The following is a 15,167-nucleotide window of genomic DNA, read 5'->3' as shown; positions in this document are numbered from 1 at the left end:
TGGAGATGGGGGTCATCGAATATTTTTTAGGCAGAGGGAGTTAGATTCTTGTTACACAAGGGAATCAAAGGTTATTGGGGTTAGATGGGAATGTGGAAATCAAAACACAAGAAGACCAGCCATGATCTTATTAAATATCGGAGCAGGCTCGAGAGGCCGAATGATCTACTCCTGTTGTTTATTTCTTGTTTTCTTATGTTCTTATGTTCTCAGCACTTAAGTTATGACAAACCTGTCAAAAACACTGGTCTAGCCTCAACTGGAGTACTGTATTTGATTCTGGACACCACACTTTAGGAAAGAGGTAAAGGCATTAGAGAGAATTCAGAAAAGATTCATAAAATTGATTCCAGGAATGATGAATTTCAGTTACCTAGATAGGTTGAAGAGAATGGGACAGTTCTTCTTGGAGAAAAGAGATTCAGAGGAGATTTGATAGAGGTGTTCAAAATCATGAGGGATCTGGACAGTGTAGATAGGAAGAAATTATTCCCTTTGGCAGTAGGATCCAAAACCAGAGGACACCAATTTGAGGTGATTGGCAAAAAAAGCGATGGCAAAATGAGCAAAAGCTTTTTTACGCAGAAAGTTGTTATGATCTGGAATGCACTGCCTGAGAGTATGGTGGAGGCAAATTCAATCAAGGCTTTCAAAAAGAGAATTAGATAATTATCTGAAGAGAAAATATTTGTAAGGCTAAGGGAAGAAGGTGGGACAAGGGAAATTGCTCTTTCAGGCAGCTGGCTTGGGTACGACAGACCAAAGCCGGGGTTTTCCAGCCCCACCCACCACTGGGATCTTTTGGTCCCGCTGAAAGTCAATGGACTTTTGGCTGGCCCGCCACATCGCCTGTGATGTGTCCCACCATGGCAGGGCTGAAAAATCCTGGCCCAAATGGACTCTTTCTGTGCTGTAACCATTTTACGATTATATGGCCTTATCTGTGATTGATATGATGAGAGTAGCAATACCACGAGATGCCAAGGTCAATGGACGTGGCTGTTAATATGCATAGGGGAGTTTACATGAGGGAGAGTTTAGGGAGGATAAGAGGACCATGAACTCAGATCAGAGAGAGAAATATGAGTCAGTATGGAGGTTAAAATCGCCAAGAAGTTGTTCAGTATAGAGGCTGAAGGAGAAAAGCAATGAAGATATCTCAGAGAATATTTTTATTGTATTTGGGAGGGCAGTAGAGTACGAGAGAGGGGGTGAAACAAGGTGAGATGCTGAAAGGTGAAGAAGTTGCCAGAGGAGTAGGAGGTCAAACCAAGGCGTGGTCTGGTGATAAGGACACCACCAATGTTATCGTCTTGATGGGGAGAGTGATGGAAGATACAGCCAGATAGGGAGACATCAATAAGGGGAAACCTGTCACTCTTCAATCAAGTTTCTGATGTCAATGCAATCATCCACAATAAGATCATGGATGGCAAGGGCCTTGTTCACAAGCGAATGGACATTCTGGAAGGAGATGCATAGAGAGGCTGTGGGAACTGGTCTGCTGGCACAGTCCATAGATTCAGCAGTGGGGGGGATGAGTTGGACAGGAAGGAGAATAGCAAAATTATCCCCCAGCACTGGGTGAGAAGGTGAGAGTGGAATGGCACAATTGGAGATCCAGCTCGTAATGGGTAAACACTGAATGCCTTGGTGAGCCCTTCAGAGAATGCCAAGAAGGGCACAGGCAGAAACTTTAGGCTTATCTTTGAGGGAGTCATGTTGGGATTGTGGCAAGAGAGCAGGAAGTTCGAGTACTGAAGGTTTAGGATAGGGCATTGGGAGGGCAGAAGCCTAAGAGTGAAGAAGTGAAAGGAGACATGATGAGAACAGAGAGGGGTCACAGAATCACACAGTGCAGAAGTGGCCCTTCGGCCCATTGAGTCTGCACCGACACGTGAGAAACACTTGACCTACCTAATCCCATTTACCAGCACTTGGCCCATAGCCTTGAATGTTATGATGTGCCAAGTGCTCATCCAGGTACCTTTTAAAAGATGTGAGGCAACCCGCCCCCATCACCCTCCCAGGCGCGCATTCCAGACCATCACCACCCTCTGGGTAAAAAAGGTTTTTCCTCACTTCCCCCCTAAACCTCCTGCACCTCACCTTGAACTTGTGTCCCCTCATGACTGACCCTTCGACTAAGGGGAACAGCTGCTCCCTATCCACCCTGTCTGTGCCCCTCATAATCTTGTACACCTTGATCAGGTCGCCCCTCAGTCTTCTCTGCTCCAACGAAAACAACCCAAGTCAATCCAACTTTTCTTCACAACTTAAATGTTTCATCCCAGGCAACATCCTAGTGAATCTCTTTTGCACCCCCTCCAGTGCATTCACATCCTTCCTATAATGTGGTCACCAGAACTGTACACAGTACCCCAGCTGTGGCCTCGCCAAGGTTCTATACAGCTCCAACATGATCTCCCTACTTTTGTAATCTATGTCTCGATTTATAAAGGCAAGTGTCCCATATGCCTTTTTCAACACCCCACTAACATGCCTCCACCTTCAGAGATCTATGGACACACACGCCAAGGTCCCTTTGTTCCTCAGAACTTCCTAGTGTCATGCTGTTCATTGACTACTTCCTTGCCAAATTACTCATTCCAAAGTGTATCACCTCACACTTTTCAAGGTTAAATTCCATCTGCCACTTATCTGCCCATTTGACCATCCCGTCTATATCTTCCTGTAGCCCAAGACACTCAACCTCACTGTTAACCACCCGGCCAATCTTTGTGTCATCTGCAAACTTACTAATCCTACCCTCCACTTAGTCATCTATGTCATTTATATAAATGACCAATAATAGGGGACTCAGCACAGATCCCTGTGCGACGGCACTGGACACGGGCTTCAAGTCACTAAAGCAGCCTTCTGTCATCACCCTCTGTTTCCTACAACTAAGCCAATTTTGAATCCACCTTATCAAATTACTCTGTATCCCATGTGCATTTTGCCTTCTTTATAAGTCTCCCATGTGGGACCTTGTCAAAGGCTTTGCTGAAATCCATATAAACTACATCAACTGCACTACCCTCACCTACACACCTGGTCACCTCCTCAAAAAATTCAATCAAATGTTCTAGGCATGACCTCCCTCTGACAAAGCCATGCTGACTATCCCTGCAAACCTTGCCTCTCCAAGTGGAAATAGATTCTCTCCATCAGAATTTTCTCCAATAGTTTCCCTACCACTGACGTGAGACTCACTAGTCTGTAGTTTCCTGGCTTATCTCTATAACCCTTCTTAAATAGCAGAACCACATTAGCTGTTCTCCAGTCCTCTGGCACCTCCCCCGTGGCCAGAGAGGAATTAAAAATTTGGGTCAGAGCTGCTGCGATCTCCTCCCTTGCCTCCCTCAGCAGTCTGGGACACAAATCATCCGGACCTGGAGATTTGTCCACTTTTAACCAACACCTCCAATACCTTGTCACTCCCTATATCAATTTGCTCAAGAACCTCGCAGTCCCTCTCCCTGAGTTCCATACCTTCATCCTCATTCTCTTGGGTGAAGATGGATGTGAAGTATTAATTCAACACTCTACCAATGTCCTCTGTCTCCACCCATAGATTGTCCTCTTGGTCCCTAATGGGCCCTACTCTTTCCCTGGTTATCCTGTTCCCATTGATATACTTACAGAATATCTTGGGATTTTCCCTACTTATACCAGCCAGAGGTTTCTCATATCCCTTCAACTTTTTAAAAATATTCTTTCATGGGTTGTGGGCATCACTGGCTCGGCCAGCATTTGTTGACTTTCCTAAATGCCCTTGAGAAAGTGGTGACCTGCCTTCTTGAGCCACTGCAGTCCATGTGGTGTAACTATCACCATCTTGCTGTTAGTAAGGGGGGGTTCCAGGATTTTGACGCAGTGACAATAAAGGAACAGCGATGTAGTTTCAAGCCAGGATGGTGTGTGGCTTGGAGGGGAACTTGCAGGTGGTGGTGTTCCCATGCATCTGCTGTCCTTGTCCTTCTAGGTGGTACAGATTTGAAATGTGTTGTTGAAAGCTCTCGCCTCACCTCTGAAATTCAGTTTTTTTTTGTCCATATTTGGACCAAGGTTACAATGAAGTCTGGAGACAAGTGGTTCTGGTGAAACCCAAACTGAACATCAGTGAGCAGCTTATTTTTTTTTGCTCCCACCCATTTATAACTAAGTATAATGTACAGTCCTCAAACAGAACTTTAATATACTAAAAGCATACAGGACATAGAGGAGCCTAAATAAATCAGACGTAGGGTCGCAAATGATTGTTTGAATGCTCAGTAGTGAAACACTGTCATGTTCCATCCTTGCTGCACCTCCTTCAACCTTCTTGGAAACTCTGATGTTGACATCTTCAATTTGCCCAAGCTCATCATTGCAGTCACCTATTAACTGTGTATTTTATCCACAGTGACGTCATAGCCATGTGTCTAACTGATTTACAAATAGAGCCATGAAACAAAACATCCTCAAACTTGATCATTTATTTCTTTGAGCTGCCTCAATGGTGTGGTGGGTAAAGACACTGCCAGAGTTGCACTGAACCACACCTGGTAAATGTATGAGATTTAGAACAGAGGACAGAGAACATTTCTTCACACAGAGGGTTCTGAAGCTGTTGAATGAATTCACATCCAAGGTTAGCATTCTGAGGCAGAAATTATGGGCCAGAAATTGCTGGAGTTATAATGGTGCTTTAACAAATTAATAATGGTGTGCAAAGCTTAAGATTTGTGAGAAAAATAAATTGCTGGATGATATGCAGTGCTCTGCTATTAGCTTCACCAAAGCCTATCAAATCCCTTCTCACCAAGAAGCTCCCCACTAAACTTAATGGTGATCATGAATTACAATGTAGCAGGAATAATTCATATTTACAGTCATTTATTATTTGAAATCAATGTTGCAAAGGACCCTGATAATTATGTAATTTACGGTCCTGATACAGCATTGAACCTTGGAAATCCATAAAAGAACCAAAGGAAGCTGTGCAGTCTCACTCCAGCAGGTACTGAATTGTTCGTAGAGGTTTTTTTAACCTTTTTATCTGCCTTGTCAATCTATTGTGCTATTCTTGCCATTCAAACCTCTGCAATAGTCAGGAGGCAATACAAGTGAGGATTCAAAGCTGTTTCAACACTGAAATGCAAATTAGATAGGTTTCTTTACATTTTGAAATGCACAATATGAGGAACTTGAGACTTAGCATGTGGTATGTGTAGCAGGCTTGGGAGGAACAGGTGATTTTGGACCTATGGTTCCCCAACCACTGGTTTTCCTCATGTCAATTCTGGGTCTGTTGTAGACCCATTGATAAAGATTGATATATCCTGAGCAGCCAACAATTCTATAACGATGTGACTATTAGTGATAGAAAGCGAACTAGATGGACCTTGGGATTTCTTCATGTAGCAATTCCTACATTCCTATGAAAACAGTGCAATGACCCACTGGGTGTTCCACACATTATTATGAAGGGTGAGCCCACTAGTTCTACACTTCATGAGTGAAAAGTCTGTACATTTTGCACACCTGGTCTGCCATTCACTCATTAACATTTCAAGGAACAATACAGCAACTCCCTATCACAAGTGGGTTGCAAAGTCCTCTTTACTTGCACTTTCAAATTTTTCACTTACTTTTCCTTTCTGTCTCTTTTTCTCTCTTCTTAATCCACTCTTTCTTTCTCTTTTTTACTTTGTTTTTAAATTTTGTTTGACCCTAATTCATCTTATTTCCTTCTCCATCACTCACTCTATCTCTTTCTCTATCCTTTTTTTCACTGGTTAAGGAGATAAGACCATTAAGCATAATGTTCATGAAGCCTCCTTATATGCAACATTGACATCACTGCACTACTATCAGTTCAACATTCCATCATTTTGCAGTGGAGATATAGTACAATGTAACTGGTGAACAGAAAAGCCCAAGTAATGCTGTTCCCCACCAATCCCCTCATTGCAGGAATTTCTGGCCCTTTGTCAAGATTCATGTTCAGATTGGATAGGTGGATGAAGGGAAAGGGGTTAGGAACAAGATGGGTAAATGTGATTGGTAGTACAAGCTCACAAGGAGAGCAACCACTGTATGGTCTGTTGCTGTTTTGTAACTGCCATATTTCTCTTTAATTCAGTTTCAAGTTCCAGGTATTGGTGAGCAGGCCAATGTTAGTTTTCCATTCCCAGTTACCCTGAGGTGGTGATGGTGGGGCTTCTTCTTGAACCGCTGAGCAGTTGTGTAAAGTTGAGACAGTCGCTATATCACTTCAGAGGGCAGTTTGGTGTGAGACTGTATTTATATGTGATCCATTGTCCGTACTGACTTCAATGACCTCAGGCTGTATTAGGAACACCCCTGGGATAGGGAAAGAGGACAGGAGAAATTGCTGGTCACTTCCCTGCTGGATAATATATGTGTGTCAAAGCTGGCAAGTAATTTAATTTATACTCACTCTACCAATGTTAACTGACTTGATGCAGGTTGTAGCAGTCAAGTCTGATCTTACCTTCCAAATGTGCACTGATACAGTACGGCCAACTGAATAGAATTGCAGATATTAATTCCCCCTAAGGCCCTGAAACCAGCTGTAAAGACTAATCCCAAACACTGAACCTGGTGTCTTCTACTCAGTGTTATATGAGGCAATGCATCTATCTACCCGCCAGGCTACCAGAGGCAGAGTTTAGATTAAGGTGTTTATTGTAAAATCATACAAGAAAACTTGTACTTTTATCCTGGCTTCACATGTTCCCAATTGCAAAGGCTCACACAGTTGCAGCAAGACATGCTGATCTGACAGTATGTAACAGGCTGCTTTACACCTGGATTCCTGAAGTACCATTGAATATCATCATGGGTAGAAGAGGCTGATTTTGCGTATGCTGCTGTTGAGGTTTGGGCGTTGAGTTTGAGGTAATAGCCAGGCATGTAAGCCAGCAGAATTCCTGAGACTTTTAAGCATATAAGGTGAGTTGCAACCACTGTGGAAATAAGAACAGCATAAACATTAACGCTATCAGTAAGAAAGACAGTGTGTTCAATTGGAGGTCAAATCTGATAAGAACATAGAGGAACAAGAAAACATTATTTGCTCCATCCAACCTTTCCTTTCACTGAAAAACATTCACTTCAATAAACAAAATCCATTATGTGAAGCATGCTAAGATGTTCTAAAATGTATAATCCCAATCTTTATGATCTCACATGCTACCATAACAAACATAACCCAAGGAGATAACAAATCAGTTAATGCACCAGGAAAATAAGGTCCTGTGGAATTTCTCCCTAATGTTCAAAGACAATCCAATAAATGTTAAGCCATCCTCTAGAATCAGTCCATATAAATAACCAATCACAGTCCAGAACCCTGACCTCAGCAGCTCTGTAAGATATTTGACATCTGAGGGGTTTTAAACTGCCAACGGTTTCAGTTGGATTCCATCCACCAGGGTGGTTTTAACAGAGAATAGTATCTGCAAGCTGAGTCACTGCTCATCAAATGAGAAGAATGGGCCACATGCTGGAGACTGACCTATGGGAGATTAAGAGTTAAGGGGGACTGCTGAATAGAGATCTGCCATCAAAAATTGCATGTGCAATGAATTCCAGGACTGCCATGATCATATGATCATAAGGAACAGGAGCAGCAGTGCGCCATTCGGCTCATTGAACCTGCTCCACCATTCATTAGATCATGGCCCTAACTCCACTTTCCTGCCTGCCCTCCATAACCCTCGACTCTCTTGTCAACCAAAAGTCTCTCTAACTCAGCCTTGAATATATTCAATAAGCCAACCTGCACTTTTCTCTGGAGAAGAGAATTACAAATACTAACAACCCTCTGAGAGAAGAAATTCCTTCTCATTTCCATCTTAAATGGGTGACCCCTTATTTTTAAACTGTGTCCCTAGTTCTAGATTGCCCCATGAACAAAGCAAAAGTAGAAGCAGAGGGGAAACATCCTCTCAGCAGCCACCCTGTCAAGCTCCCCTCAGAATCTTATAAGTTTCAATAAGGTCACCTCTCATTCTTCTAAACTCCAATGCATATAGGCCCAACCTGCTCAATCCTTCCTCAAATGACAATCCTGTTATCCCAGGAATCAGTCTTGTGAACCGTCTCTGAACTGCTTCTAAAGCAAGTATATGTAAGGAGGCCAAAACTGTACACAATACGCTAGGTGAAGTTTCACTGTATGGTTCAAATGTATGGTTGTAGCAAGACTTGCCCAGGTTATACTCCATCTGCTTGCAATAAAGGCCAACATTCCATTTGCCTATCTAATTACTTGCTGTTCCTGCATGTTAACTTTTTGTGATTCACATACAAGGACACCCAGATCCATCTGTACTGCATCATTCTGCAGTCTCTCTCCATTTATATAATAGTCTGTTCTTCCTGCGAAAGTGGACAACCTCACATTATACTCCATCTGCCAAATTTTTGCCCACTCACATAACCTATCTCTATCCCTTTGCAGACTCTTTGCATCCTCCTCAACTTATTTTCCTACCTATCTTATCTGCAAAGTTGGCTACAATATAGTCAGTCCTTCATCCAAGTCATTAATATAGTTTATAAATAGTTGAGCCCCAGCACTGATCCCTATGGTACTCCACTCGTTAGTGTGCCAACCTAGAAATGATTCATTTATTCTGACTCTGTTTCCTTTTAGTTAGCCAATCCTCTTATCTTGTGCAGTAATCTTTTATGTAGCACCTTATCAAATGCCTTTTGGAAATCCAAATACGCTATATGTACTGTTACCCCTTTAGCCACCCTGCTTGTTACATCCTCGAAGAACTCTAATAAATTTGTCAAACATGATTTCCATTTCACAAAATCATGTTGACATGATATGATTTTTTAAATGTCCTGCAAATACCTCCTTAATAATGGATTCCAGCATTTTCCCAATGGCAATGTTAGGTTAACTGGCCTATTGTTTCCTGCTTTCTGTCATCTTTCTTTCTTGAATAGAGGTGTTACATTTGCAGTTTTCCAATCAGCTGGGACTTTTCCAGAATCTAGGGAATTTTGAAATATTACCAGCAATGCATCCGCTATCTCTGTAGCCACTTCTTTTATGACCCTAATATGCAGGCCATCAGGTCCAGAGGACTTAGCAGCCGTTAGTCCCATTAGTTTTCCTAGTACTTTCTCTCTAGTGATAGTGATTGTTTCCTTTTTGGCTCTTGATTTTCTACTACTCCTGGAATGCTTCTAGTGTCTTCTACCGTGAAGGCTGATACAAAATACTTGTTCAAAATTTCTGCCATTTTCTTGTTTCCCATTATCAATCCCCAGTCTCATCCTCTAAGGGACCAACAGTCACTTTAGCTACTCTTTTCCTTTTCATATACTTGTAGAAGTTTTTACTGTCTGTTTTTATATTTCTTGCTTGTTTTCTCTCATACTCCAATTTCTCTCTCTTCATTATTCTTTCAGTTATCCTTTGCTAGTTTTTAAAACTTTTCCAATCATCTAGTCTATCACTAATCTTTGCAGCATTGTATACTACTTCTTTCAATTTGATACCAGCCTTAAATTCCTTAGTTAGCCATGGATGGTGCACCCTTCTCATAGAATCTTTCTTTCTCAATGGAATATATGATTGTTGAGTTATGAAATATCTCCTCAAATGTCTGCCACTGCTTTTCTACCATCTTACACTTTAACCTATTTTCTCACTCATGCTGTCTTCATACCCTTGTAATTGCTTTTGTTTAAGTTTAAGACTTTAGTTTCAGATCCACATTTCTCACCGTCAAGCTGCATATGAAATGCTGTCATGTCGTGATCATTCTTCCCTCGAGGATCCTTTACTATGAGATCATTAATTAACCCTGCCTCATTACACATTACCAGGTCTAAAATTATCTGTTCCCTGATTGGTTCCAGAATGTATTGTTCTAAGAAACTGTCCCAAAAACATTCTATGAACTCATCTTTCAAGATGCCTTTGCCAATTAGATTTATCCAATCCACATGAAGATTAAATCGCCCACGATTATTGCAGTTCCTTTCTTTCAAACCCCCATTATTTCTTGATTCATACCCTGTCCTACAGTGCAGCTACTGTCAGCAACCTACAAACTCTCCCACCAGTGACTTCTTTCCTTTCTAATTTCTTGTCTCGACTCAAACTGATTCTACATCTTAACTCTACATCAGTTTCCTCACAGTAGGACAAAGTATAAATTGGGAAATAATGGAGGTGTGTAAGAAAGGCGCTACAATTGTCATAGGTAATTTTAGTATACATATTGACTGGACAAATCAGACTGGCAGGGGTAACATGGAAGACGAATTTGTTGGATACATCAGGGGTTGTTTCTTAGAGCAATACGTTGCAGAACCTACCCAGGAACAGGCTATTTTAGATGTAGTAATGTGTAATGAGGTAGGATTAATAAGAGATATTGTAGTTAAGGATCCTCTAGGGGGTAGTGATCACAACTTGGTAGAATTTCAAATTCAGTTTGAGGGCGAGCAACTCTGGTCTCAAACCAGTGTCCTCAACTTAAATAAAGGCAATTATGGAGGTATGAAGAAAGAGTTGTCTAAAGTGGGCTGGGAAAATGGATTAAGGGGAAGGTCAGTGAATGAGCAGTGGCAGACATTTACACATTATATTTCATAACGCTCAGCAAAAATTTATCCCAGTCAAAAAGGAATAGATGAGAAGGATGAACCACCCGTGGTTAACAAAGGTGGTCAAGGAGAGTATCCAATCAAAAACTAAGGCATACAAAGCAGCGAAAACTAGTGGTAGGCCAGAGGATAGGGAATTTTTTAGGTACCAGCAGCGGATGACTAAAAAGCTAATAAAGAGGGAGAAAATTGATTATCAAAGTAAATTGGCCAGAAATAAAAAAACAAACAGCAAGAGCTTCTATGGGTATATAAAAAGAAAGTGGCTAAAGTGAGCATGGGACCCTTGGAGGATGTGACTGGAGAATTGATAATGGGGAACAGGGAAAATGGCAGATCATTTAAACCAATATTTTGCGTCGGTCTTCACGATGGAGGACACTATAAACATCCCAAAGATATCAGATAAGCAAGGAGCTAATGGGAGGAAAGATCTTGTAACATTCTCTATCATGAGGGTCAAAATGTTTGACAAACTAATGGGACTAAAGGCAGACAAGTTGCCAGGACCTGATGGCCTGCATCCAAGGGTTTTAAAGGAAGTGGCTGCAGAGATAGTGGAGGTATTGGTCGAAATATTCTAGAACCCACTGGTTTCCGGGAGGGACCAAGGGGATTGTAAAACTGCTACTGTGACACCCCTGTTCAAGAAGGGAGGGAGACAAAAAGCAGGAAACCATAGGCGAGTCAGCCTAACATCTGTCATTGGGGAAATGCTACAGTCCATTGTTAAGGAAGAAATAGTAGGACATTTAGAAAAGCTTAACGCAATCAAAAAGAGTCAACATGGTTTTGTGAAAGGGAAATTAAGTTTGACAAATTTGCTAGAGTTCTTTGAGGATATAACAAGCAGAATTGATAAAGGAGAACCCGGTGGATGTACTGTATTTGGATTTCCAGAAAGCATTTGATAAAGTGCCACACAAGATAAGAGCTCACGGTATTGGGGGTAATATATTAGCATGTTTTTTTTTTATTCATTCACGGGACGTGGGGCTTCGCTGACCGGGCCGGCATTTATTGCCCATCCCTAGTTGCCCTTGAGAAGGTGGTGGTGAGCTGCTGCCTTGAACCGCTGCAGTCCATGTGGTGTTGGTACACCCACAGTGCTGTTAGGAAAGGAGTTCCAGGATTTTGATGCAGCGACAGTGAAGGAACGGCGATATATTTCAAGTCAGGATGGTGAGTGACTTGGAGGGGAATTTCCAGGTGGTGGTGTTCCCATCTATCTGCTGCCCTTGTCCTTCTAGGTGGTAGTGGTCGTGGGTTTGGAAGGTGCTGTCTAAGGAGCCTTGGTGAATTCCTTCAGTGCATCTTGTAGATGGTACACACTGCTGCTACTGTGCGTCGGTGGTGGAGGGAGTGAATGTTTGTGGATGTGGTGCCAATCAAGCAGACTGCTTTGCCCTGGACGGTGTCCAGCTTCTTCAGTGTTGCAGGAGCTACACTCATCCAGGCAAGTGGGGAGTATTCCATCACATTCCTGACTTGTGCCTTGTAGATGGTGGACAGGCTTTGGGGAGTCAGAAAATGAATTAAGCGTCGCAGGATTCCTAGCCTCTGACCTGCTCTTGTAGCCACAGTGTTTATATGGCTAGTCCAGTTCACTTTCTGGTCAATGGGAACCCCCAAGAGGTTGGTAGTGTGGGATTCAGTGATGGTAATGCCATTGAACATCAAGGGGTGATGGTTGGATTCTCTCTTGTTGGAGATAGTCATTGCCTAACACTTGTGTGGCGCGAATGTTACTTGCTAATTGTCAGCCCAAGCCTGGATATTGTCCAGGTCTTGCTGCAGTTGGACACGGGCTGCTTCAGTATCTGAGGAGTCGCGAATGGTGCTGAACATTGCGCAATCATCAGCGAACATCCCCACTTCTGACTTTATGATGGAAGGAAGGTCATTGATGAAGCAGCTGAAGATGGTTGGGCCTAGGACACTACCCTGAGGAACTCCTGCAGTGATGTCCTGCAGCTGAGATGACTGACCTCCAATAACCACAACCAACTTCCTTTGTGTGAGGTATGACTCCAACCAGCGGACAGTTTTCCCCCTGATTCCCATTGACTCCAGTTTTGCTAGGGCTCCATGATTCCACATTCGGTCAAATGCTGCCTTGATGTCAAGGGCAGTCACTCTTACCTCACCTCGGGAGTTCAGCTCTTTTGTCTATGTTTGATGCATGGGTTGAGGATTGGTTAACACACAGAAGACACAGAGTCAGGATTAATGGGTCTTTTTCAGATTGGAAAGACGTAACTAGTGGAGTGCCACAAGGATCAGTCCTAGGGCCTCAATTATTTACTATCTATATTAATGACTTGGAGAAGGGAGCAGAGTGTAATGTATCCAAGTTTGCTGACGATACAAAAATAGGTGGGAGGGCATGTTGTGATGAGGACATAAGGAATCTGCAAGGCGATCTAGATAGGTTGAGTGAGTGGGTGAAAACTTGGCAGATGGAGTTTAATGTAGGAAAGTGTGAGGTCATGCACTTTGGTAGGAAAAATCAAAAGGCAGACTATTATTTAAATAGAGAGAGACTCCAAAGAAATGCAGCACAGAGGGATCTTGGCGTTCTTGTGCATGAAACACAAAAAGTTAGCACGCAGGTGCAGCAAGTATTTAAGAAGGCAAATGGAATTTTGGCCTGTATTGCCAGGGGGTTGGGGTTTAAAAATAAGGAAGTCTTGTTACAACCGTACAGGGTGTTGGTGAGGCTGCACCTGGAGTACTGTGTACAGTTTTGGTCCCCGCATTTAAGAAATGATATACTGGCATTGGAGGCAGCTCAAAAGAGATTCACTAGGCTGAATTCTGGGATGAAGGGGTTGACTTATCAAGAATGGCTAAACAGGTTAGGCCTTCATTCATTAGAGTTAGAAGAATGAGCAGTGATCTTATTGAAACGTACAAGATTCTGAGGGGGCTTGACAGGGTAGACGCTGAGAAGATGTTTCCACTAGTGGGGGAATCTTGAACTAGGGGACATAGTAACAGAATAAAGGACACTCATTTAGAACTGACATGTGAAGGAATTTCTTCTCTTAAAGGGTAGTGAATGTCTGGAATTCTCTACTCCAGAGAGCTGTGGAGGCTAGATCACTGCAAGTATTTAAAGAGGAGGTAGATAGGTTTTTGAAATATCAGGGAGTTCAGGGCTACACGGAGCTGACACCTAAGAGGAGTTGAGGCCTGGAGCAGATCAGCCATGATCTTATTGAATGGTGGGGCAGGCTTAAGGGGCTGAATGGCCTACTCCTGCTCCTATTTCTTATGTTCTTATGATAATTCGAAATGATCATTTCTCATTACTGTACTGATCCCATTCTTTATTAAGAGAGCTACCCTACCCTCCTCTTCCTTTCTTCCTGTTCTTCTGAAATGTCAAATACCTGAATATTCAGGTTCCAACCATGGCCATTTTGCAACCATGTATCTGTAATGTCTATCATATCATACTTTGACGGTTGCTTCAAGCAGGTGTCATCCACACACCATTCCTTGTGATGGCTATTGAAAGGAAGGCAGTGAATAATATCCTAAAGATCTTGAACATTTAAGGATATATACACCAGGAGCTAAAAGGCCCAAGAAAGGCATATTTCTTTTTAAACTGCACGTGGGTTCTTATCAGTGCCCTGATAAGGAACTATGGTTCAGACATGTGAGTGGCAGTTGCACCTACTTCCAGAACACTGAGTTTAATGATTCCATCTCCATCTTTATCAAAGGCACGGAAGGCTCCTGCAGGATAAAAAAAGGTCAATGAAGACAGTGCCTCTTCTTAAAAACACAAAAGCATAAACTGATTTTAACACTGGCTAAGTACAGTAATTCTGAGAACACAGCAAGAGTCCAGACACAAGAAAAGGAATCAAGCCTGCCCAGCTTGCTAATACACCCAGGTCTTGCTTTGTTGTTTTCTTTCAACTAACACTGGCCTTTATTTTCAATGTTTGAGAACAAGACCTATTATTTAAAGCATTGAAAGGGGTAAAAAGATTTTCCTTTTGGATGAGTAACATTGTAAGTTTTGTTCATTGTCTAATTTGTTCCTCCGATTTACATTGGAATACAGTTCCACAAGAGCAAGTCACCCACAAGTACTTCACTCATGTGTAAGTCTAGCCAGTGGAGAGTTGGCAGCTGTTCCTTTATTGAATGCCACATGAGGTCATCACAGCCAAATCCTAATCTTGCCCCTACTCAGGAGAGGGGATAAATGAAAATAGGATCATGGTGGGCAAACTGCTTGTGTGGAGGATACACACCAATATGGACTGGTTGGGCCAAATGGCTTGTTTCCATGTTGTAATTTGTATTTATTCCTACAGCTAACTTACTAGAGGTCAGGAAACAACTTTTGTGCCTACCTAATTTCATGGCTCAGTACCAGCTGAGTCAATGGAGTGTCCCACATAACACAGGACATTTGCAAACTGTTGGCTATTCCTTACAATATTTAAATCTATCTCCGCCTTGCCACTTTGTATCCATCTTCACTGGGTCATATA

General features: G+C 42.4%; 1 protein-coding gene across 2 annotated transcripts in view; it reads right to left on the bottom strand.

The window, feature by feature from the left end:
- Positions 1–6,678: 6,678 nt before the first annotated feature.
- Positions 6,679–15,167, bottom strand: part of LOC144693282 (calpain-3-like) — a 168,230-nt gene continuing 159,741 nt past the window's right edge. For both annotated transcript variants that reach the window (XM_078563022.1, XM_078563021.1), the window contains 2 exons: positions 14,339–14,397; positions 6,679–6,977 (listed from right to left, as the gene is read on the bottom strand). In XM_078563022.1, the coding sequence (XP_078419148.1) occupies positions 6,951–6,977; positions 14,339–14,397 (86 nt within the window). In that variant the 3' untranslated portion in view covers positions 6,679–6,950. The remainder of the gene's footprint in view (positions 6,978–14,338; positions 14,398–15,167) is intronic.

Source organism: Cetorhinus maximus, chromosome 18 (genome assembly GCF_964194155.1).
Source record: "Cetorhinus maximus chromosome 18, sCetMax3.hap1.1, whole genome shotgun sequence".
Classification (NCBI taxonomy): domain Eukaryota; kingdom Metazoa; phylum Chordata; class Chondrichthyes; order Lamniformes; family Cetorhinidae; genus Cetorhinus; species Cetorhinus maximus.
The sequence above is the reverse complement of the archived record's forward strand: the minus strand, read 5'-3'. Positions and strand labels throughout refer to the sequence as shown.